Here is a 25,517-nt window from a genome sequence, read left to right on the forward strand (position 1 = left end):
TAAGGTATGAATTGATGATATAAAACCAAGTATGAAGTAAATTCGAAGTAAATTCATCATGCTGTCATATGTAACTCTAAATCTACACTAAAAAACTATAGAATCTAAAAAAATGAGAATCTCTGGCAAAATGATAAAATCGAGCAAAAACAAAAGTGAAATAAGTAATAAACTTCATCCAGCCTTCCTTCGATGATGCTTGAGCGTTTTCCTTCGACATATTCCAGAATTTGGATGATTTTTCCTTCCAAACTGAAGAAGCAAGGGTTTGAAATGCGATTCGGAGGGTTTGAGTGTGAGAGAAATTGAATGCAGCGTTTAATTCACGTTTTCTTCTTACCCGCCCAATTTTATAACGAAATGACAATTTTGCCCTTAATATATCTGAAATATGAAAGTTTTATTTGATAAAATGATAGTTTTGTTAGAATAAATCTAGACCACATATTTTTAAAATGTGTGGTGGAGATTTAGTTATAGGGTTATCACACAAATTGGTGTTATCATTATAATGCACCCCTATATATATATATATATGGATCCGGATATACACAAAACTTGACCAGTACCGGTTGTGATGAACAAACCATTGGTGTTCCATTTGAAATCTCCATGTAGTTTTGACAGTAGAAACTAATATCTCCTCACTTGGGGCCCAAAAACATGTAAATACAGAGAATTCCATAGGGCAGGGAAGGCCTTATAGATGAGTTCAAGCCACCTCAAACACAGATCAACAACATACTCCCTAATACTAGTCTTAATCCACTCTTCTGCACCAACCATCTAATCAAATACAGAGCTGAAGTCGTATAAATTTGTATATAGAAAAGGGTGGAAATTGCAGGCAGGTTGCAGTTGAGAACGAACGAGTCTTTGATCAAGTTTTGAATTTTTCAAATATTCCCACCAACAATAGTTGTCAGCTTTGGCTGTTGGCTGTTGTCACATCATGTGACTACCAAACACATTTCTAATGTTATGTTTTGCATCAATCTTAACTCTATTCATTCATTAAAACTCATATTGCTCACTATCAAGACAATTTTTTATAAACGGAGATAGTATATTTAATTGATCAAACAATAGACATAAGATACAAATTCGAAGACACTTTTTCCCCTCCGTTGCATACATCTAACGTATTTTCTCCAAGTTACAGAAAAAATGGAAGAATGCTATTAAAGCACTGTCTGTCAACGTCTAAATAAGATTGTAAATCTACCTCTAATCACAAAGCTTAATAGCTTATATCATAAAATAAACAAGGTAACTGGGAAGATCGATTCTGCTCTGCGGTCATGTCCTTTTGACAAGGTATCCGATAACAATACCTATCACGCCAATAACGATAACCAGAGTGATGGCTGTTACTCCTCCAGTTTTCTTCTTCAACACATCCTATACTCAAAAACATTATTCGATAAGCGAGTACAACACATTAGAGAGGCAAATAGAAGAAGAGAGAGCAGTTATAAGCCTATATTGAATCCAAACTAGTACAGGTATCTTCAATCATTTCAGGAGGAACAATTGTATACAAGGGCAATGAGTTAAGCTAAACAAGTAGTATGTCTAATTAGACAATGTTTGGGTCAAACAATTTCAAGTGTTCAACATAACTCACCGTTTCCTGACGAATTTTGGTTCCCGGTGCTGCAGCAGCTTTTTCCTCAGTCAACTTAGTAACACGAGATTTTGCCTGAGAATTTAAATAATTACAAGATCTGGTGCAATAGATTTAGCATATATACATCCGATACATCTAGCTAGGCCAATCTCAATAAACCGAGAAAAGTGCCTAGCCATATGTGGGATAAGATGAAAAGAAACTCTCAGGGAACATAATGTTAGCTATATTGATACGAACTTCACTGCCGCCATTATCCATTGTGTTGTTGCAAGCTGAAAAGCCATCATCTGCTTCCTCGCTAACTGAAGATGCTGGTTGTTGTGGTGCGACATACACAACCCTCAACTTGCACTCTTCCACCTTGCCTTGATCCTTATTGAACTACAAAAGCAAGATACCTTTAACCACACCATAAAGCTATAACCATCAAGAGTAGTAAAACCAAGACAGTCTCACTAGTTCGACAAATTTCAACCTCGCCATTCCCCTAAGAACACCTAACGTAATCTCCTGTCATTTCCTCTCATATTGGTACCAGACAATTTAATTCATGAATGCATATCAATTTAACTTGACTATATAAGAGGAGTATTTAGCTTGCAGCCTCCACCAAAGTGAAAATTTTCATTTTTTGTCCATCGCACAAATATGGCTAAAAAAAGTTGTGTTCACCTATTTATGTGACGACAAAAAATGAAAATTTCACGTCTTTATGTTGTTTATTTGAAGAAGGCATTTGGCTCATGTGTTTCTAATCAAAATTTGATCACTCCACAAATAGTTTGCAAGAACACTAAACTGGACATTTTGTCAAAGCTTATTAAGCTATTTAAAAAAATATAAAAGATGAGCATTTAATTAGAGAGATACCATTTCAGCAGTGATGTCTTTTGGACTTGCACCAGCAGGCGCAATTACACTTTGAAGCAAAAATTTATCCTTGCATTGCATTTCTGTTGGAAGCTCCTTTTGTGCTTGCATTGTAACTACGATTCAGAATTCAAAATAGCCAACATTAAACATTCAATTTCATCAAAAAATTAATCATAAATGATAGTATAAAATTGAGAATTGCAATTACCAACAATATCACAGTTGCCATTTGGCGAAACGATCCCAATGTTTGGGCCGAACACAATATTTCTTCGGATTCGTGGTCTTAATCTAAAAAGAAATCCAAAACAAAAGTGAGATAAAATTGAAAATTTACCAGAAAATTCAGATCTAGTGGCTTTACCTTGAAAGCCACATGATTTTCGGTCTTATTCGTCACTTGTAGAGAACAAGATATCTGCTTCTTTAACTCAACTAATCAACCAAACAAAAACGAAAAATCATCACAACAAAAAATAAACAAATTAACACAATAAAGGATTGCATATTGAGAGAGAAAACTGACATGGAAATTTCATCTCCACCGGATCAACGTCGAGAAGTTCTCCGGTACTCATTTTGTCGGTTTCAAAAAATCAAAATTGAATTGACATGAAATGAAAAGAAGGTAACTGTTAGCTGAAAATGGTGCTAAAAAATGTACAAAATTCTAATTTGGGGGTGCAAGATTACAAAATTTTTGGAGGTGATCCGAAATTCACTGAGAGTGAGGTTGAGGAGGGAAATGAGATGAGATTGTGGTTGCCTTTCATTTGAAATTTGAATCATTAATATTTTTAACTAATCAAATTATTTCTGCAAAAATAGTACTGTAGAATTTAACTATTTGTTGAATAAAGTTATTGATTACGACCAATTGATTAGTATTATAAGAAGAAAAATGAAAACACACCCCTAAAATATTTGAATTAACTATGATCCATAATTGGTTACTAATTGAATATTCAAATGGAGTACTACTAAGCATTTACATTAGGAAATAAACAATAGAGTAAAGGCCAAAAGTAGTCCTAAACATATGGTTTTTTTACGATTTTTGTTCCAGATTAGAGATGTCAAGTGGGTCGGGCTGGATTGTTCCAGATTAGAGATGTCAAGTGGGCCGGGCTGGGCCGGCCCAGCTCGGCCTATGGCTGAGGCGGGCTGGGCTTTTTCTAATTTTGCTAAGCCCTGCTCGGCCCAGGCCCACTTGTCACGTGGGTCCGGGCTGGGCTGGGCTTTGTCTAAATTTTTTGTTTAAGTATTTTAAAGATATTGTAAATGTATTATATGCAAAAATAAAACATATAACTATCTCATTAACTAAATTTAAATTTAATAATGTGTTTAATTTCATTTATTGACTTTGTATCAACAATATTTTCATGTTCTTTATTCTATTTAAAAGTAAGTGTATAACTAAAGGAATAACTAATACTCCCTCCGTCCGCCATTAGGAGTCTCATTTCTTGGCGGCACCGGTTTTTAAAAATGTTAAAAAAAGTGGGTGGGCATAACTAAAGGAATAACTAATACTCCCTCCGTCCGCCATCAGGAGTCTCATTTCTTGGAGGCATCGGTTTTAAAAAATGTTAAAAAAGTGGGTGGAAAAAAGTTAGTGGAATAGGGGGTCTCACTAGTGTATAATAGTTTTAAATGAAATGTGAGTGGAATAAGTTAGTAGAAGGTGGGACCCTATTACCATTTATGGTAAAAGTGAACCGGGACTCCTATTCGCGGACGGACTAAATTGGTAAAACGGGGTAAAACGGGACTCCTATTCGCGGACGGAGGGAGTATTGTTAGTTTGGTTAGTAGATGATGACATATGTGTTGATGTTGTATTTTTAAAGCTACAAGTATATGAACTAACTAAAAATTTTAAAGAATTCTATAAGTATCATCATATATTAAGGTTTGAATACGTAATATTCTTAAAGTTAAACTTCATAATCATCTTTTTTACATCTTGGATAAAAAAATTATAAAAAAATTAGATGTAATCAAGATTGAATGTTTCATTCATGATTTAGTTGGAAACTTATGTTGATATTAAACTATTATTGTTTGAGTCCATTCGGAGAAATCCAAAATATTGGAATGATATAGACAAAATTAACATATCTTGTGCACAAGATGACATGCATAAAGAGAGAAATATACTATTATTAGTGATTAATCACCTAATTACATTAAAAACACTAATTATAGAAGGTGGGCCTCTGATGGGCCTGGGCTGGGCTTCGGATGGTCATGTGCCTAGGTCGGGCCTAGGTTTACAAAATGGCCCAATTGGAGCCTATCTCAACTGATGAGCCCAGCCCAAGCCCGCTTCGTTTCACTAGTGGGTCGGGCCTGGGCCGAGCTGGGTCGGGCAATTGATAACTCTATTCCAGACATTATGTTTTGAATTATTACATTCTATACATTTCAACTCGGGTCACAATCAGTCTAAAATGGACGGATCCGTCAAATATTAACAGTCAATGGGTGTTTACCCAATTTTGACCCAATTAATCATTTTGAATTAATTAAAAAATAATAATAATAAATAGGGATTCGCTAATTTTGTCAGAGATGAAATCGATCGGATACACCCCCGACTGCGGAAACTGCAACTACCTAATTGTGACTCTTTCGAAAATCGATCAATTTGGGGAAGTGGTGGAGGTATTGAAAGTAATGGGGGGGGCGGGATGCGACAGCTACGGGGGATTGATTGTTGAGTTGAGCGAGGCGAGGAAGGTGGACGCCGTGGCGGAGGTGGTGAGGGAGATGGTGTGTAAGGGGGGGGTGAGGCCGAGGGAGGAGACGGTGGCGAAGGTGGTGGGGGCGATGACGAGGGATTGGGAGGCGGGCAGGGCGGCGGAGATGGTGGAGATGTTGGAGGGGGAGGGATTTGGGGTGTGTGAGGGGGTTTTGGAGGGGTGTTTGGAGGATAAGAGGTTTGTGTTGGCCGGGAAGGTCGCGGCGGCGATGTATGGTAGGGAGTTTATACCGTTTATATTTTTATTTATAATATACTCCCTCCGTCCCACATAATTTGGGACACTTTGACCGGGCACGAGTTTTAAGAAATGTAATGAAAAGTGAGTTGAAAAAGTTAGTGGAATGTGGGTCCTACTTTTATATATTAGTTTTATAATTAAATGTGAGTAGGAATGAGTTAGTGGAATGTGAGGTCTACTACCAAAAATGATAAAAGTGAAATAGGTCAAATTATGTGGGACGGCCCGAAATGGAAAACTGGGTCAAATTATGTGGAACGGAGGGAGTAAAAGTTATTTTATTTATAATAATAATTATTATTTTTAAATTAATCAAAAATAATTAATTGGGTCAAAATCGAGTAAACACCCGTTGACTGTTCATATTTAACGGATCCGTCCATTTTGGACTAATTGTGGCCCGAGTTGAAATGTATAGGATGCAATAATTCAAAACGTAACGTATGAGACCAAAATCATAAATGGCCATATGTTTAGGACTACTTTTGGCCTTTACTCTAAACAATATTATTGGTTTCTTCATAAATATCTAACCGTGAGATATCTCTCTAAAAAATACAAGTAGGGATGTTAATTGGATCGGCTTAGCATATTTCGAATTGATCCTACTGAGGTTGCGGGTTTATCAAGCGTAGGCTATGTAATTTTATTGGATAGAAAAAATTAAAATCTTACCTATATGTTTGGATTTATGACTTACCCACTCGACTAACCGGCCTCTTAACAATGAAATTAACATGTGATCAGTCAAATGCATAATGATGAAAATTAGTCATTGTTATAGAATATATATACCCTCTTCGTCCGTCAATTATAGTCTCATTTTGACTTGGCACGGGTTGTAAGAAATTTTTTAACTTTGTGAAAAATATTGAGAAAATGGGTTAGAGCATCTCCAAGAGTAAAATTATATAAGTACCATATTTACCTTTTTTTTTTCTTGAAAAAACATTCTCCAAGTGGAGAGGTATTTGAGAAAGAATGTTTGTTTTATAAAAGAACGTGAGTGGAATGAGTTAGTTGAATAGTAAATCCATTTACCTAAAATGGAAAAAATCAAATGAGAGTTTTAATCACAGACATGCCGAAATAATGGGGCTTTAAATTGCGGACAGAGGGAGTAATAATTTTTTGGATGTACGCCCTATGTCTTACTCTATGTATATTATTTCCTATTCGGCACATGATTGTATGTAGGGATGTCAATTGGGCTAACCCGTTCGAGTTCGGGTCAACCCACTCGGTTGCCGGGATATTTGGGTGCGGGCTATTCAGGTTTGAATTTTTCGAGTCATAAATTTTCAACCATAACCCTAACCCGTTGGGTTTTGGGCTAATCCATCGAGCTATTTGGTGAGAGGATGAAGATTTCGCGGATCAAGTTATATGGAAAAATAACCGACTGGGTGGATCAGTTTGCAAATGTCGTTGCGACTTGATCAAGGCGCTTCTCTCTCTCACAAAAAATATTTATAACTCCCTAACATGCAACCTACTTTTAACGGTAAAGCAGCAAGTACGAGGTCGATCCCATAGAGAAACTGGTGCGTTGAGTGTGTGTTTAGTGAACAGAGTTTGGTTGCGGCCACGCTTTAAGTTGAGAGTTTTAAACTACTGTATTAAACCAAACAGAATGTAACTATCTACTTGATCAAGGAACATATCATGCTGAAAACCGTAAACTGATCAGGTAAGCGACAGACTGAAAATAAATGACTTAGCTACTTTAACATGCTACGATTCTACGAGATACTTTACCATTCCACATTATGCAAGCTCAAAGTTTGGATCTGGGTATTTAAGACTAAACTAAGCTCAAATAGTCAACAAGATTTCCGAAAACAAACAACTTTGATTTAAAACAGAACTCAGAACAGATCTTGGAAAATGCGGAATATAAAACAAGAACGATTGCTTTCAACTACTTGACAAATACGAAATTGAACTAAGTAACTAGAACTGAAATGAAAGAAAGTGATAGATCCGAGAGATCCTCGGTCGGAAACTGAAACGGCGGTGAACGGATCTGGATCTCTCTGTCGCGCTCCCTTCTACTCTCTAGCTAACCATTCTAACTCTCTACTGGAAAACGGAACTAAAACTACTGATAAAAGAAAATAAACGGGAGAAGAAAGAAAAAACCCAAAAAAACTCTTTAGCTATGGCGATGCGCCCTCTATTTATAGGCTCTTCGTAACAACCTCCAGCTGTGATAACAAATTTGGCAGCGAATCTTCGTCCTTGCTGCGTCTCATCCGTCGATATGTGTCCTCCTTCTAGAATGTAGTGGTCCTTGATAACCGGTTGAGGATCTCTTGTCAGCGCATCGGATATACGTGCCTTCTTTCTGTTTCGTAGTGGCCCCTTGGCTAACTGCTTGACTGTCAACTTGATCAACCCACACTCTTTTTAGCTTTTTTGCCTTTTGCGCCAGCATGATCAGTTTGGCCTTGCTGCCCTTGGTCAAGCGGCATTCCTGCACAATTAACACTCCCTTTCCGCGTAAAACTGATCAAGTAGCCTACATTTTACCCTATAAACCAATGCATGAAATAGGCCTATCAATATTCTAAAAACTTTAAAAAATAATCTCTTGTAATAAAAATTTTCCTCTATAAAATGATTTTAAATTTTAGATATTTTTTTTTCTTAGTTTTAGAATCATGTAAAATCTTCAAATTGTCATAGTCTTTCTTCTCAATCAACTACAACTTAAACAAAGATAAATCAAAATTAAATCAATCAATTTGAATTTAAACTTGTGTTTTGTGTCATTATTTTGGCATTGTTTATAATTAATTCTTTATGAAAATTAAAAATCATATCATAAAAATATAAAAGAAACCCCTACAATTTAATATGTTTTAATTAAAAGTTGCAACCCGTTCGGGCCAACCCATTTAAACCCGCCAACCCATTCGGGCTAACCCGTTTAGCCCGTTTTGTATTTGTGTTACAAAATTACAGCCCTAACCCATTAATTTTACCAGGCTATTCGGACCGACCCACAGATTTCGGATTGGATTGACATCCCTAATTGTATGCATTTTGTTTGTTAGTTGAGTGGAGACTGAATAAAGTGGATCACATAATAAAATAGAGATAAGAGCACCGCCGAAGGGCAGCGAACGGCGGTAGCTGGAGGAGCGTGCTCGACCGAGCGAGATGGGCGCCTATTGAGCGCGCCGATCTCCATTTTCAATTTTATTTTATCATTTTTAATGTTTTTCTATGTTTTTTTACTCCTGTTTATTTCATTTTTGTAATTTATATTTGATCAACAATTAATACTCCATGCGTCCACGAAAAATAACCTAATTTTGTCATTTTAGAATGTCCACAAAAATAGTCTTATTTCTAAAAATAGAATGTTTCTCTCTCATACGTTTACCACTTTTTCTCCTCTCTTCCTTACTTTACTTACTTTTTTCTAGTACATATCTCTCTTACTTTACCTCATTTTTCTCCTTCTATCTTACTTTACCAGTTTTTCATTAAAACTCGTGCCCGTTCATAAATGGAACTGTTTTTTGTAGACGGATGGAGTATGAATTATAGAGATAGTGAGACAGGCTGAGGATAGGTTGAGGATGGGCTAAGATGGATTGAAAATGGGCTGAGAGATAAGTTGCTAATGTGGCAGGAGAAAATTAAAGATGGGCTATAGAAGGGATGTCCACTACTGTGAATGCTCTAATGATATTTTCATTTTTAAAATTGGCAATTAGAGGAGACATCTAAAAGAAGGAAATATGTCACTTTGAATGGAACAGAAAAAAGAATACTTATTCTCAAACCTTATTAAATATTAGTAGTGTAAATATATATTCCCTCCATTCCCATATTTCTTTATTTGGACAATCCCCAATAAATATTTTATTTTATTTTTATTATTTTTAGTACGTGGATCTCACATTCTAATAGCTCTCATTATACTTACAATTTTTATAAAATTAGTAGGACTATAGGATCTACCCTCCACTAATGTTTCTATCTATTTTTCTATTTTATTATAAAGTCAAAAATTTCTTAAAATACGCATTTGTTAAATATGAGACATTTAATAGGGTGGGACGTAGTTAGAATGACATTTGATAAATCTTGAATTATCGAATGATTTATTGAATTGTTGAATAAATCATGACATTGAACATATAATCAAATATATGTGTAATAAAAATAAATCATAAACAAATCTTTAAAATTTTCAAAGCATATTTTAAGATTAATTGATCTTTGTACTTTATACCTTTAAGTATTATAAGAAGTAATTGAAATTTATACTTTATACACTTAAAGTAAGGATGTCAATTTAATCCGAAACTCATGGGTCGGTCCGAATAGCTAGCAAAATTAACGGGTTAGAGCTAAAATTTCGCAACTTATATACAAACGGGCTAGCCCATTAGAATTGGCGGGTTAACCAGGTTATTCTGAACGGATTGCGGGTCAGCCCGAGGGAGTGCAGTTTTAATTAAAAAATATTAAGTTTTAAGTTTTTCTTCGTATACTTTTGGATTTTATGCGCTACAGTTTACTATTTTTTTTTCAATTTTCATTACACCCCTTTCTACTCGGTTCCATTACCAACTTTACAGTGACTTGTAAGATATAATTTCTTATTTTCATAAAAAATCAATTATAATCAATGCCAAAATAATGACACAAATAGAAGCTTCAACTCAAATTGATTGCTCTAGTTTTGATTTATCTTTGTGACCAAAATGAAAGGCTCAACTCCAACTTGTTAAATGGTATAGACAACATATTTAGAGAAGAAAGCAATGGGAGAAGATAATTGTATTTGATTGAATGATGAAATGGTACTCAACACCCATATATTTATAGGGATGTTGGTGACCTTTGAGATCCTACAATAAATGTATATTCATGGAACTACACTATTATTGGAACATGCACATCTTCAATGCTTCTTGGAACTCCATTCTTGGAACTCTATTATTCTTTAATGCTTATTGATACTTCCCCTTTTCTCAACACTCCCCCTCAAATTGAGTGGTGGGATCTCCAAAACTCAATTTGGAAAGCACATCTTCAAAGCTCCTTGAGTTGACTGCTTTAGTTAGGATGTCGGCAAGTTGATCCTCAGAGCGAACAAAAGGGAGTTCGACAATCTCATTCTCAATGTTTCTTTGATGAAGTGTCTGTCAACCTCCACATGCTTCGTTCGATCATGTTGTACTGGATTTTGTGAGATGCTTATAGCGGCTTTGTTATCACAATACAACTGGCACTTGCTTGGAGAGAGATTAATCTCTTTCATCAATCTCCTTAACCATAAATCTCGGTCAACCCACTTTTAATCCCACGAAATTCTGCTTCAGCACTCGAAAGAGCCACCACCTTCTGCTTCTTGCTTCTCCATGTTACCAAATTACCTCCAACAAAGGTAAGTAGCCTGCTGTAGACTTCCTATCGTTTGGGTTCCCTGCCCAGTCAGCATCTGTATAACCATGAATCTCAAGATGCCCATTTTTGGCGAACAACACTCCATGCCCTGGAGTTCCCTTCAAATACCGACAAATCCTAAGTGCTGCCTCCATGTGATCTGTCTGCGGCTTATGCATGAACTGACTTACGACCCCAACTGCATAGGCAATATCTGGCCTAGTGTGCGAGAGATATATGAGTTTTCTGACCAGTCGCTGATATCGACTACGGTCAGCCAACTTGGCTCCTTCTCTGATTTGTAATCCGTGATTAACTGTCAGAGGAGTGTCTGCTGGTTTACATTCCAGTAGGCCAGTCTCTGCTAGGATGTCCAAGATATACTTCCTTTGTCGCAGAAAAATTCCTTTGGTTGACCTTAGCACTTCAATCCCAAGAAAGTACTTGAGATTCCCCAAGTCCTTCATCTCAAATTCCTGAAAAAGATTTTTCTTTAATTCCTCAATCTCTTCTAGGTCGTCACCTGTAATAATCATGTCATCAACATATATGATTAAACATGTGATCTTATCACCCCTGCTTCTTAAAAAATAGCGTATGGTCTGAATTGCTCTGTGTATATCCATAGCTAATCATTGCCCCAGCAACTTCCCAAACCATACTCTTGGAGATTGCTTCAATCCATACAAGGTCTTCCTCAATCGGCACCCTTCACCTGCTTTAAAAATCTGTTGCAAAAACCTGGGGGTGCCTCCATGTAAACTTCTTCTTCCTTCTTCAACTCTCCATGTAGGAAGGCATTCGTCACATCAAACTGGTGTAATGGCCAGTCCCTATTAGCAGCAATGGATAACACAACCCGAATAGTGTTCATCTTAGCTACTGGAGGAGAAGGTCTCAGAATAGGTCAACTCCATATGTCTGAGTATAGCCTTTTGCGACAAGTCGTGCCTTGTACCTTCTATCGAGCCATCAGGTCTTCTTTTGATAGTGAAGACCCATCGACAACCCACGTGGTCGCTTCCCTTCTGGTAGAAGCACATTCTTCCCATGTGTGGTTTCGAATCAGTGCATCAATCTCTTTCTTCATTGCTTCCCTCCAATGCTTGTATTTCATAGCTTCTTCCCATGTCTGTGGTATTTCTTCTTCCTCATATAGTGCATTCTCGAAAGCCCGAGCCATCTCTGATAAATGGCCTTTGGCTAGGTTCACAACAGAGTACCCCCCCGCTTTTCCTGTCAATCCTCTCTGGTGTATACCTTTTGGGTGGAACTCCTCTGTTTGACCGTGGTGGAAGTAGGTACCCTCCCAGTGTCAGGGGTCAACTCCTTCGACCTCGACTTCCTCAATTTCCCTTCTTTCTTCGGTCTCAATTGAATTTTCTTCTGCACTTACAAGTGTTAGCCAAAACAATTATCTGTATCCACGGGATTACTTACATTGGATAACCTTAACGGAGAAAATATTTGAGGCGATGCCACCTTCTACGATGGACTCTACCACATCAGAGACTTGCTCAGCAGAATTGCTTACTGTTTTCTCTTGATAGATCCGCATCAGGATTGCCTTGGCGTTCGGCAGTGGCAATTGAGATCCAACTTAGCGGGTCCGTATCATTGTTATCCCCTAACATTACTCTCCCCCTGACCGCTAAGATGGGTAAAGAAGTACTCAGTTTCAAGAAAGTTGCAGTTCATTGTAACAAACATCCGGTTGGACTTTGGATCGAAACACCTATACCCCTTTTGATTTACCCCATATCCTACAAAAACACATTTGATAGCGCATGGGGATAGTTTAGTTCTTTCATGTTTAGGAATGTGGACAAAAACAGAGCATCCGAAGACGCGAGGTTCAAGAGTCAAGGGCGGAGGAATTTTTGTGAAGGTGGACAAGACTTGTAGAGGAGTTTTGTGTTTGAGAATACTTGTGGGCAATCGGTTTAAGAGATAGGCTGAGGTGGCAATGGCTTCTGGCCAGAAGTGTTTCGGGGCTTTTGACTCTATAAGCATAGAACGAGTCATTTCGAGGAGAGATCGATTTTTCCTTTCTGCCACACCGTTTTGTTCGGGAGTATGAGCACATGTGGTTTGGTGTATAAGGCCTTTGTTTTGGAAGAATTGTTTCATGGTAGAATTAACGAACTCCCCCCCCATTATCTGACCGAAGGACCTGGATGGTTTTGTGAAACTGAGTTTGGATAAGGTTATAGAAATGGGTAAAGTGTGACAAAACTTCAGATTTTTGTTTCATGAAATATATCCAGGTCATGCGAGTGCAATCATCCACAAAAACTAAGAAATATCGAAAACCTTGCCCCCCAATAACTGGTGCGGGCCCCCAAACATCAGAGTGTACTAAGGCAAACGGGGTTTCAACACGAGTATTACTTAATGGGTAAGAGTTCCGATGACTTTTGGATAAAAGACAAGTTTCACAGTACATATCATGCTTAGGAATAATACTAGGAAATAACAATTTTAAGTAACCGATAGATGGATGACCCAAGCGCCGATGCCAAAGCCAAGCTTTCCGGTCAGCTGATCCGTGAGTTAACATGGCAGTCCCTTTTTGAGCTATCTCATCCACATAGTAAAGCCCATCACGTTCAGTGCCACGCCCAATTATCTCCCGGTTCGGATATCCTGCAACAGACAAAATTGTGGCTGCATTAGTAACGTATAATTCAATTCCTTTGTGACATGACTAATGGATAATAACTTATGAGACATCGAAGGAATATATAGACAATTTGATAACTGCAAAGTTGGGGAAATGTTAACGGTTCCAGCCCCCTCAACCACCGTAAATTCCCCATTGGCAGTTTGGATATGAGATTTTAGAGGTTTTTGAAGGTTGGTAAGGTCTGAGGCATCATATGTTATGGTATCGGTTGCCCCACAGTCAAAAATCCATTTATCAGTTTTCTCATGGCTATTAGATACTGCACACACAACTCCAAGCTTCTCGAGAGGCTGAAATCGATTTTGGCAAGTAGTTTGGGAAATTATGGAATTTTCAGGAGATTTGAGGGCTAATTGTGACTGAGAATTTTGGTGGGGTAAAACCTGCAATTTCCCAAAGATTTGGGGGCTTCCAATAAAAGAGCCCCCTAACCCTAATCTACATGAATCGGGCGCCGCCTCTTCCCTCATCAATTCTTCACTCCAATCACGAATAACACTCTCGTTTCCGCCGGTGACGAAGTTTGCTGCCCCGGTTGTGTTCACCGGCTGAGCAGCTTCATTTCCGGTCCTTCCTCCTGGCTGGACAGCACCGGCGGTTTGCGCGACCCCCTGCACGGCGTTGCCACCGTCGCCTCCAGCTGCTGCGGCGGCGTGCCCGCCACGGTTCCAGGGTGTTTGCGGTTGCGGCGGCTTGCCGTGCTTCTCTTCCCACCAATCTGGATACCCAATTAGTTCAAAGCATGAATCTTTGTGTGTCTTTTCCGTTTGCAGTAGGAACACACCAATTTTGACTTGTCTTCTTCATCACTTTGCCGATTTCTGCCATTGCCGCCGCCGCGACCACCACCGTGGCTGCCGCAACCACCACCGTTGCTGCCGGTAGGGTTCTGCCACCCTCGGATGGCGAGGCCGGTTCCGATTCCATCCGTGGCAGCTGTTCCGCCGGTGTTTGCCTGTTGTAACACTCGGAGTCGTGTCTCCTCCTGCTGAATCAGGTTGTACGCATAGTCGACGGAGGGAAGCGGGTCCATTTTCAGTATCTCCCTCTTGGTTGTTTCATATTTGCTATTAATTGCATATAGAAACTGACATACTCTCTGATCTTGTATGAATTTGTTATGAATCTCCATATCCTCTGGACATTTCATTGGGTTCGTCTGTTTTTGATCAATTGAAATCCAGATCTCTCCCAACCGGCTCCATATTTCTTCTAATGAACTGATTCCTTGTCTTAGTGTGGTTGCTTTGAACTGAAGGTCATACACCTGGATTTTATCTCTTCCACTCCCATATGTGACGGCCAACGTATCCCAGATATGCTTCGTCGTCGGATGTTGTGAAACTCGACTAACCAGTCGAGGCTCGATGTTTAGTGATCGGCTTGTTGCCACTGTGCGAAGGCTGGATCGGTTCGAGGTGGGGAAGGAGGCACTCCGATGACGTGAGAGACCATTCCCCGACCACTTATTGCCGTCTTTATCAATACGGACCAAAGGGCGTAATTTTCTCCATTTAACTTGTTCCTACCAATGTCGAGGGGCTGCGTGTCGATTCTGAATGGCACGACAGCTGTTTCTGGTGGATTTGGTTGGTTCATCGCAAAACTATTGCGCATAAAATTGGCAAACTGCCGGGCAAATTCATCTGCCATAGATGAATCTGAGGTTTCGGTTACTATATAGTTGTCATTTGACATTTTGGCTTATGGTTACAGGTACAACGGAAAAAGGAAAAACAAAAAAAATGAGAAGGGGCAGAGAAAGGCATCAAGGACGATGATGATACCTTATCTGAGTCCAAACCCGCTCTGATACCATGTTAAATGGTATAGACAACATATTTAGAGAAGAAGCAAATGAGAGAAGATAATTGTATTTGATTGAATGATGAAAATGTACTCAAAACCCATGATATATATGGGAGTTGGTGACCTTTGAGATCATAAATTAACAGCTTTATTAGTGCAACAAATTTTGCGGAGTCTTCTTTCCTCTGAAAAGAGTTAACACCTCCCAACTATTTAGTTTAATCTCCTTAATTCCTCAAGTACATAGCTCAGTCAAAGATGTTGTCTCAAAGCCTCAGGACTCTAAGTAACTTAAGTGGTAGATTCAAAGTGTAGGATTTTATACATGGAAAGACATCTTTGGTTAACCTAGCAAAGATAATGAAAGAGAGATACAAATTTATTAATATGGTATTGTAGAAACCAACACCCTTTCATGGGGGGTTGTCATTATTTCTACAGAGGGATTAGAAGAATTAGCTATGCCTACTAAGAGGATTGGTGACTTCTTTTGGTCATTGTGATTAAACCTTCAATTCCTATGGAGAATCATTTTGCCACTGAAGGTGATCTTGTTTGATCAACTATGCAGTAAGAAATAATAGTTATCAAAGTCAAGATACGAATGTAACTAGCCTGTATCTTAAACCTCTACCCTACAGCCACATGTTCTGCATTTTATTTCCCACTACGGAGGATTGTACATTTGTACATGAAGATAACATTTCCATTAAGTCAAATCCAAAAGCATCCTTGGGTTATATTAGCCTCCATTCTATCATCTGCTTATAAATCGATTTAATAAGATTAAATTGGACCCTTCTTTTCTTTCTTGAGACTCGGTATGTTGTTAAGTCTAAGATAATGTTTAGATAAGGTATTGTTAACTTTTTGGCAAAACTAAGCTCATAAACAACTTAAAAGTTCCTCAAATTCAACTTATTTTTTTCATAATCTTACAAGCAAACAATCATTTTATGAACTACTTAATAAAAGTAACTTTACTATGGTTTGTCATTTACCAGCATATACCCTTCCAATTTCCTCTCTCTAACTATGATTTTTCTCACTCTAACCCACAATTCTCCCTCCCAAACACTTCAATAACATTAAGCTCTTCAAGCATTGTATAATATTTTGGAGCATAACGGCTACCTAAGATAAGCTTAGCCAAAAAAAACTACCTGAGTAGGATCATAGAAATTTACAAAAATATTGATGAAGTATGGTTAGAATATTGATAGTAAAGAAATTTAGAGTTAAACACCATCTACATCACAATGCGATCTAGGCATCAGAATTCCATAAATAGGACTACCGCTGAACTTCAGGCGATCTGTGGTCTTAACCTGAAATCAATCACAGGAAATAAAATGAGTAATAAAAGCTGAAATGAATCATATAATCTGACTAAGATTGTGATACATGACCAGATCTCAACAATTCAGAGGAAAATGACTTACCTTAAAAGCAACAATCAATTCGGGGGAGTCATTCCATATTCGAAATGTAGAAGAAGCTCTGCGATCCCCCCTCCGCTCAACTAAGCAATTAAAATTACACAAATGAAAGACGGAGAAATCGGTTAATAGGTAGCTGAGGACTGAATTAGCAGAAAACAAAAGGCAAAGGAGGAAAAACTGACAGCAAAAAACGAGCATCTTGCGAGGTTGGACGCGGAGAAGCGGCATTTGGAGAAGTGATGGGCGTAAGGTTAAACACGTTTTCCGGTTTCAGAGGAGTTGAGATAGAAATTGGGGAAAATATCAAAGACATTGAAGAATATTGAGAGAAAAGGACCTAATAGTTTTTGTAATCGAAAAGTCAAAAGTTTTGAATTTTTCAGATACAGATACTCCCTCCCAGCAATAAAAACAGTAGCATAAGAAGAGATATCTACTGCTGAGTATTACTACGATCAATCATGGGTGTGGTGAAGTGTCAGAAAGCAAAACTTAGCATATAATAATATCGTTGTTGCAGGCGACAAAATCCAACTATATTTGACTTACCATCTGTTACAAACTCACCAGCTCCTTCGGTGGAAGTCAACAACGAGAATGATGAAGGAAGGGAAAACGAACCGTCCATGGAGGAACCGGCACTAGAAGAGCCGAGACAGAACATCAAGCTACCCGATTTTTATAAGAATTACGTCACCATGTAGGCGACTAATTCCTTTAGTTTAGTTAGATGCTTTAATTTTTTATGTTATTTATTTTGTGAACATTTTAGCATCGAGCGTTTTACAAGCTCCATCGGGTTTTCTTTGTTGGTTCTTTCTCGATGTATAGGTTAAAGTCGAACCAATCCTAGGGTCCGTAGATAATATAAATAGGGCTTTCATTAATTTCGTCTTTCAATGAATGAAGAATTATTTGTCCAAATTACTTGTGAATACAAACTCAAAACCCTACTTTGTTGCCGACAGAGAATTCCTATGCGCCAACCGTTTGTTTAGCCGCCGACCCTCCAGTTAGGGCGCCGGAATTGTGTTGTGTCGTACGTGATCGAACAGGTGTTCTTCGTTAGGAGAAGGAGACTCTTAACACCATCACAACACCTCGGATATGGTTACTGAAAAATGATACTCCCTCCATCACATAATAAGAGTTTTGTTTCGGCATTTCGGTCCGTCCCACAATAAGAATCATATTTCACTTTTACCATAAATGGTAAGTAGGCCCCACATTCCACCAACTTATTTCACTCACATTTTATTATAAAATTAATATGTATAAGTGAGACTCATATTCCAGTAACTTATTCAATTCACTTTTCTTTATATTTCTTAAAACTCGTGTTATAACCAAATAGGATTCCTATTGCGGGACGGAGGGAGTAGTTATGTGATTACACCGTCCCTAGAATGCATATATGATTATCTATCTCATTTTAATGCAGTCGGATTGTGCGATGATAAAAATGCAACAACTATATAAGTTCGTGATATTATATGTCAAGTTTAAAGTTCAAGTGAAAAAAAAAACTTTTAGAAATTTTTGTAATATTAGGGGTCAATATCCAAAATTAAAATGATATTCTTGTTATTTCTTCCAAACAAGCTATTGAATATCCTAATCGGACCTATGTGACTAATCATTTAAAAACAGCCACGCCGTAGTGTCCAGGATTTCGAACACCTACTATTTGCAATCTTTGAAATCCATCTCACTTATAACAAACATTAGCAAAATAACAAAATTACATATATATATATATATATATATATATATGGGAGCGTTATTCTCATATTCATCCCTTAGATCCTTTATTCTTCTTAATATGGGCCATTAGATCTCCTGTTTGTGATGATGCTTTGAAGCCAATGATTGGTATGAAATTCAATACATTAGTAGAAGCAGCTGATTTGTATGAACATTAAGCTCGTTAAGTTGGTTTTGGCATTCGTAAACTGGGCAACAAATCAGTTCATGATATTATGTAATTATATTATGCATTGTCGATTATGTGTTAACATGATACTTTTGGCTTATAAATGTTAGGTTTACTGCATAAAATGATAGTTTTGCCGGATAGAATGATACTCTGAGTTGATAAAATGATAGTTTTGCCGGATAGAATGATACTCTGAGTTGATAAAATGATAGTTTTACTGATTTGTAGGTATGTACATCCTTGTTTGTGATGATGCTTTGAAGCCAATGATTGGTATGAAACTCAATACATTAGTAGAAGCAGCTGATTTCTATCCCTGATATCATTTTATCATTTGAAACTATCATTTTATCCCCTGAAACTATCATTTTATAATTTAAAACAATAATTCATCATGGAATAAGGTATGAATTGATGATACAAAACCAAGTATGAAGTAAATTCAAAGTAAATTCATCATGATGTCATATGTAACTCTAAATCTACACTAAAAAACTATATAATCTAAAAAAACGAGAATCTCTGGCAAAATGATAAAATCGAGCAAAACAAAAGTGAAATAAGTAATAAATCCAGCCTTCCTTCGATGATGCTTGAGAGTTTTCCTTCGACATATTCCAGAATTTGGATGATTTTTCCTTCCAAACTGAAGAAGCAAGGGTTTGAAATGCGATTCGGAGGGTTTGAGTGTGAGAGAAATTGAATGCAACATTTAATTCACGTTTTCTTCTTACCCGCCCAATTTTATAACGAAATGACAATTTTGCCCTTAATATATCTGAAATATGAAAGTTTTATTTGATAAAATGATAGTTTTGTTAGAATAAATCTAGACCACATATTTTTAAAATGTGTGGTGGAGATTTAGTTATAGGGTTATCACACAAATTGGTGTTATCATTATAATGCACCCCTATATATATATATATATATATGGATCCGGATATACACAAAACTTGACCAGTACCGGTTGTGATGAACAAACCATTGGTGTTCCATTTGAAATCTCCATGTAGTTTTGACAGTAGAAACTAATATCTCCTCACTTGGGGCCCAAAAACATGTAAATACAGAGAATTCCATAGGGCAGGGAAGGCCTTATAGATGAGTTCAAGCCACCTCAAACACAGATCAACAACATACTCCCTAATACTAGTCTTAATCCACTCTTCTGCACCAACCATCTAATCAAATACAGAGCTGAAGTCGTATAAATTTGTATATAGAAAAGGGTGGAAATTGCAGGCAGGTTGCAGTTGAGAACGAACGAGTCTTTGATCAAGTTTTGAATTTTTCAAATATTCCCACCAACAATAGTTGTCAGCTTTGGCTGTTGTCACATCATGTGACTACCAAACACATTTCTAATGTTATGTTTTGCATCAATCTTAACTCTATTCATTCATTAAAACTCATATTGCTCACTATCAAGACAATTTTTTATAAACGGAGATAGTATATTTAATTGATCAAACAATAGACATAAGATACAAATTCGAAGACACTTTTTCCCCTCCGTTGCATACATCTAACGTATTTTCTCCAAGTTACAGAAAAAATGGAAGAATGCTATTAAAGCACTGTCTGTCAACGTCTAAATAAGATTGTAAATCTACCTCTAATCACAAAGCTTAATAGCTTATATCATAAAATAAACAAGGTAACTGGGAAGATCGATTCTGCTCTGCGGTCATGTCCTTTTGACAAGGTATCCGATAACAATACCTATCACGCCAATAACGATAACCAGAGTGATGGCTGTTACTCCTCCAGTTTTCTTTTTCAACACATCCTATACTCAAAAACATTATTCGATAAGCGAGTACAACACATTAGAGAGGCAAATAGAAGAAGAGAGAGCAGTTATAAGCCTATATTGAATCCAAACTAGTACAGGTATCTTCAATAATTTCAGAAGGAACAATTGTATACAAGGGCAATGAGTTAAGCTAAACAAGTAGTATGTCTAATTAGACAATGTTTGGGTCAAACAATTTCAAGTGTTCAACATAACTCACCGTTTCCTGACGAATTTTGGTTCCCGGTGCTGCAGCAGCTTTTTCCTCAGTCAACTTAGTAACACGAGATTTTGCCTGAGAATTTAAATAATTACAAGATCTGGTGCAATAGATTTAGCATATATACATCCGATACATCTAGCTAGGCCAATCTCAATAAACCGAGAAAAGTGCCTAGCCATATGTGGGATAAGATGAAAAGAAACTCTCAGGGAACATAATGTTAGCTATATTGATACGAACTTCACTGCCGCCGTTATCCATTGTGTTGTTGCAAGCTGAAAAGCCATCATCTGCTTCCTCGCTAACTGAAGATGCTGGTTGTTGTGGTGCGACATACACAACCCTCAACTTGCACTCTTCCACCTTGCCTTGATCCTTATTGAACTACAAAAGCAAGATACCTTTAACCACACCATAAAGCTATAACCATCAAGAGTAGTAAACCAAGACAGTCTCACTAGTTCAACAAATTTCAACCTCGCCATTCCCCTAAGAACACCTAACGTAATCTCCTGTCATTTCCTCTCATATTGGTACCAGACAATTTAATTCATGAATGCATATCAATTTAACTTGACTATATAAGAGGAGTATTTAGCTTGCAGCCTCCACCAAAGTGAAAATTTTCATTTTTTGTCCATCGCACAAATATGGCTAAAAAAAGTTGTGTTCACCTATTTATGTGACGACAAAAAATGAAAATTTCACGTCTTTATGTTGTTTATTTGAAGAAGGCATTTGGCTCATGTGTTTCTAATCAAAATTTGATCACTCCACAAATAGTTTGCAAGAACACTAAACTGGACATTTTGTCAAAGCTTATTAAGCTATTTAAAAAAATATAAAAGATGAGCATTTAATTAGAGAGATACCATTTCAGCAGTGATGTCTTTTGGACTTGCACCAGCAGGCGCAATTACACTTTGAAGCAAAAATTTATCCTTGCATTGCATTTCTGTTGGAAGCTCCTTTTGTGCTTGCATTGTAACTACGATTCAGAATTCAAAATAGCCAACATTAAACATTCAATTTCATCAAAAAATTAATCATAAATGATAGTATAAAATTGAGAATTGCAATTACCAACAATATCACAGTTGCCATTTGGCGAAACGATCCCAATGTTTGGCCGAACACAATATTTCTTCGGATTCGTGGTCTTAATCTAAAAAGAAATCCAAAACAAAAGTGAGATAAAATTGAAAATTTACCAGAAAATTCAGATCTAGTGGCTTTACCTTGAAAGCCACATGATTTTCGGTCTTATTCGTCACTTGTAGAGAACAAGATATCTGCTTCTTTAACTCAACTAATCAACCAAACAAAAACGAAAAATCATCACAACAAAAAATAAACAAATTAACACAATAAAGGATTGCATATTGAGAGAGAAAACTGACATGGAAATTTCATCTCCACCGGATCAACGTCGAGAAGTTCTCCGGTACTCATTTTGTCGGTTTCAAAAAATCAAAATTGAATTGACATGAAATGAAAAGAAGGTAACTGTTAGCTGAAAATGGTGCTAAAAAATGTACAAAATTCTAATTTGGGGGTGCAAGATTACAAAATTTTTGGAGGTGATCCGAAATTCACTGAGAGTGAGGTTGAGGAGGGAAATGAGATGAGATTGTGGTTGCCTTTCATTTGAAATTTGAATCATTAATATTTTTAACTAATCAAATTATTTCTGCAAAAATAGTACTGTAGAATTTAACTATTTGTTGAATAAAGTTATTGATTACGACCAATTGATTAGTATTATAAGAAGAAAAATGAAAACACACCCCTAAAATATTTGAATTAACTATGATCCATAATTGGTTACTAATTGAATATTCAAATGGAGTACTACTAAGCATTTACATTAGGAAATAAACAATAGAGTAAAGGCCAAAAGTAGTCCTAAACATATGGTTTTTTTACGATTTTTGTTCCAGATTAGAGATGTCAAGTGGGTCGGGCTGGATTGTTCCAGATTAGAGATGTCAAGTGGGCCGGGCTGGGCCGGCCCAGCTCGGCCTATGGCTGAGGCGGGCTGGGCTTTTTCTAATTTTGCTAAGCCCTGCTCGGCCCAGGCCCACTTGTCACGTGGGTCCGGGCTGGGCTGGGCTTTGTCTAAATTTTTTGTTTAAGTATTTTAAAGATATTGTAAATGTATTATATGCAAAAATAAAACATATAACTATCTCATTAACTAAATTTAAATTTAATAATGTGTTTAATTTCATTTATTGACTTTGTATCAACAATATTTTCATGTTCTTTATTCTATTTAAAAGTAAGTGTATAACTAAAGGAATAACTAATACTCCCTCCGTCCGCCATTAGGAGTCTCATTTCTTGGCGGCACCGGTTTTTAAAAATGTTAAAAAAAGTGGGTGGGCATAACTAAAGGAATAACTAATACTCCCTCCGTCCGCCATCAGGAGTCTCATTTCTTGGAGGCATCGGTTTTAAAAAATGTTAAAAAAGTGGGTGGAAAAAAGTTAGTGGAATAGGGGGTCTCACTAGTGTATAATAGTTTTAAATGAAATGTGAGTGGAATAAGTTAGTAGAAGGTGGGACCCTATTACCATTTATGGTAAAAGTGAACCGGGACTCCTATTCGCGGACGGACTAAATTGGTAAAACGGGGTAAAACGGGACTCCTATTCGCGGACGGAGGGAGTATTGTTAGTTTTGTTAGTAGATGATGACATATGTGTTGATGTTGTATTTTTAAAGCTACAAGTATATGAACTAACTAAAAATTTTAAAGAATTCTATAAGTATCATCATATATTAAGGTTTGAATACGTAATATTCTTAAAGTTAAACTTCATAATCATCTTTTTTACATCTTGGATAAAAAAATTATAAAAAAATTAGATGTAATCAAGATTGAATGTTTCATTCATGATTTAGTTGGAAACTTATGTTGATATTAAACTATTATTGTTTGAGTCCATTCGGAGAAATCCAAAATATTGGAATGATATAGACAAAATTAACATATCTTGTGCACAAGATGACATGCATAAAGAGAGAAATATACTATTATTAGTGATTAATCACCTAATTACATTAAAAACACTAATTATAGAAGGTGGGCCTCTGATGGGCCTGGGCTGGGCTTCGGATGGTCATGTGCCTAGGTCGGGCCTGGGTTTACAAAATGGCCCAATTGGAGCCTATCTCAACTGATGAGCCCAGCCCAAGCCCGCTTCGTTTCACTAGTGGGTCGGGCCTGGGCCGAGCTGGGTCGGGCAATTGATAACTCTATTCCAGACATTATGTTTTGAATTATTACATTCTATACATTTCAACTCGGGTCACAATCAGTCTAAAATGGACGGATCCGTCAAATATTAACAGTCAATGGGTGTTTACCCAATTTTGACCCAATTAATCATTTTGAATTAATTAAAAAATAATAATAATAAATAGGGATTCGCTAATTTTGTCAGAGATGAAATCGATCGGATACACCCCCGACTGCGGCAACTGCAACTACCTAATTGTGACTCTTTCGAAAATCGATCAATTTGGGGAAGTGGTGGAGGTATTGAAAGTAATGGGGGGGGCGGGATGCGACAGCTACGGGGGATTGATTGTTGAGTTGAGCGAGGCGAGGAAGGTGGACGCCGTGGTGGAGGTGGTGAGGGAGATGGTGTGTAAGGAGGGGGGTGAGGCCGAGGGAGGAGACGGTGGAGAAGGTGGTGGGGGCGATGACGAGGGATTGGGAGGCGGGCAGGGCGGCGGAGATGGTGGAGATGTTGGAGGGGGAGGGATTTGGGGTGTGTGAGGGGGTTTTGGAGGGGTGTTTGGAGGATAAGAGGTTTGTGTTGGCGGGGAAGGTCGCGGCGGCGATGTATGGTAGGGAGTTTATACCGTTTATATTTTTATTTATAATATACTCCCTCCGTCCCACATAATTTGGGACACTTTGACCGGGCACGAGTTTTAAGAAATGTAATGAAAAGTGAGTTGAAAAAGTTAGTGGAATGTGGGTCCTACTTTTATATATTAGTTTTATAATTAAATGTGAGTAGGAATGAGTTAGTGGAATGTGAGGTCCACTACCAAAAATGATAAAAGTGAAATGGGTCAAATTATGTAGGACGACCCGAAATGGAAAACTGGGTCAAATTATGTGGAACGGAGGGAGTAAAAGTTATTTTATTTATAATAATAATTATTATTTTTAAATTAATCAAAAATAATTAATTGGGTCAAAATCGAGTAAACACCCGTTGACTGTTCATATTTAACGGATCCGTCCATTTTGGACTAATTGTGGCCCGAGTTGAAATGTATAGGATGCAATAATTCAAAACGTAACGTATGAGACCAAAATCATAAATGGCCATATGTTTAGGACTACTTTTGGCCTTTACTCTAAACAATATTATTGGTTTCTTCATAAATATCTAACCGTGAGATATCTCTCTAAAAAATACAAGTAGGGATGTTAATTGGATCGGCTTAGCATATTTCGAATTGATCCTACTGAGGTTGCGGGTTTATCAAGCGTAGGCTATGTAATTTTATTGGATAGAAAAAATTAAAATCTTACCTATATGTTTGGATTTATGACTTACCCACTCGACTAACCGGCCTCTTAACAATGAAATTAACATGTGATCAGTCAAATGCATAATGATGAAAATTAGTCATTGTTATAGAATATATATACCCTCTTCGTCCGTCAATTATAG

General features: G+C 37.3%; 3 protein-coding genes and 1 pseudogene across 3 annotated transcripts; 2 read left to right on the top strand and 2 right to left on the bottom strand.

Moving 5' to 3' along the window:
• Window positions 1–1,086: 1,086 nt before the first annotated feature.
• LOC121742563 lies at window positions 1,087–3,284 on the bottom strand (annotated as a pseudogene).
• Window positions 3,285–5,083: 1,799 nt separating this feature from the next.
• LOC121810632 (pentatricopeptide repeat-containing protein At1g06270-like) lies at window positions 5,084–15,422 on the top strand. The gene is made up of 2 exons (XM_042211390.1): window positions 5,084–5,451; window positions 15,326–15,422. The coding sequence occupies exons 1-2, from the start codon at window positions 5,084–5,086 to the stop codon at window positions 15,420–15,422; spliced, it is 465 nt and encodes a 154-aa protein (XP_042067324.1).
• A 4,851-nt stretch (window positions 15,423–20,273) lies between these two features.
• LOC121742562 (vesicle-associated protein 1-2-like) lies at window positions 20,274–22,469 on the bottom strand. The gene is made up of 7 exons (XM_042135735.1): window positions 22,218–22,469; window positions 22,056–22,126; window positions 21,901–21,982; window positions 21,690–21,805; window positions 21,058–21,201; window positions 20,815–20,889; window positions 20,274–20,588 (listed from the first exon to the last, which is right to left on the bottom strand). The coding sequence occupies exons 1-7, from the start codon at window positions 22,267–22,269 to the stop codon at window positions 20,487–20,489; spliced, it is 642 nt and encodes a 213-aa protein (XP_041991669.1). The 5' UTR covers window positions 22,270–22,469; the 3' UTR covers window positions 20,274–20,486.
• A 1,799-nt stretch (window positions 22,470–24,268) lies between these two features.
• Window positions 24,269–24,604, top strand: LOC121810633 (pentatricopeptide repeat-containing protein At1g06270-like). Its single transcript, XM_042211391.1, has one exon. The coding sequence runs from the start codon at window positions 24,269–24,271 to the stop codon at window positions 24,602–24,604; it is 336 nt and encodes a 111-aa protein (XP_042067325.1).
• The last annotated feature ends 913 nt before the right edge of the window (window positions 24,605–25,517 follow it).

This window comes from Salvia splendens, chromosome 7 (assembly GCF_004379255.2).
Source record: "Salvia splendens isolate huo1 chromosome 7, SspV2, whole genome shotgun sequence".
Lineage (NCBI taxonomy): Eukaryota > Viridiplantae > Streptophyta > Magnoliopsida > Lamiales > Lamiaceae > Salvia > Salvia splendens.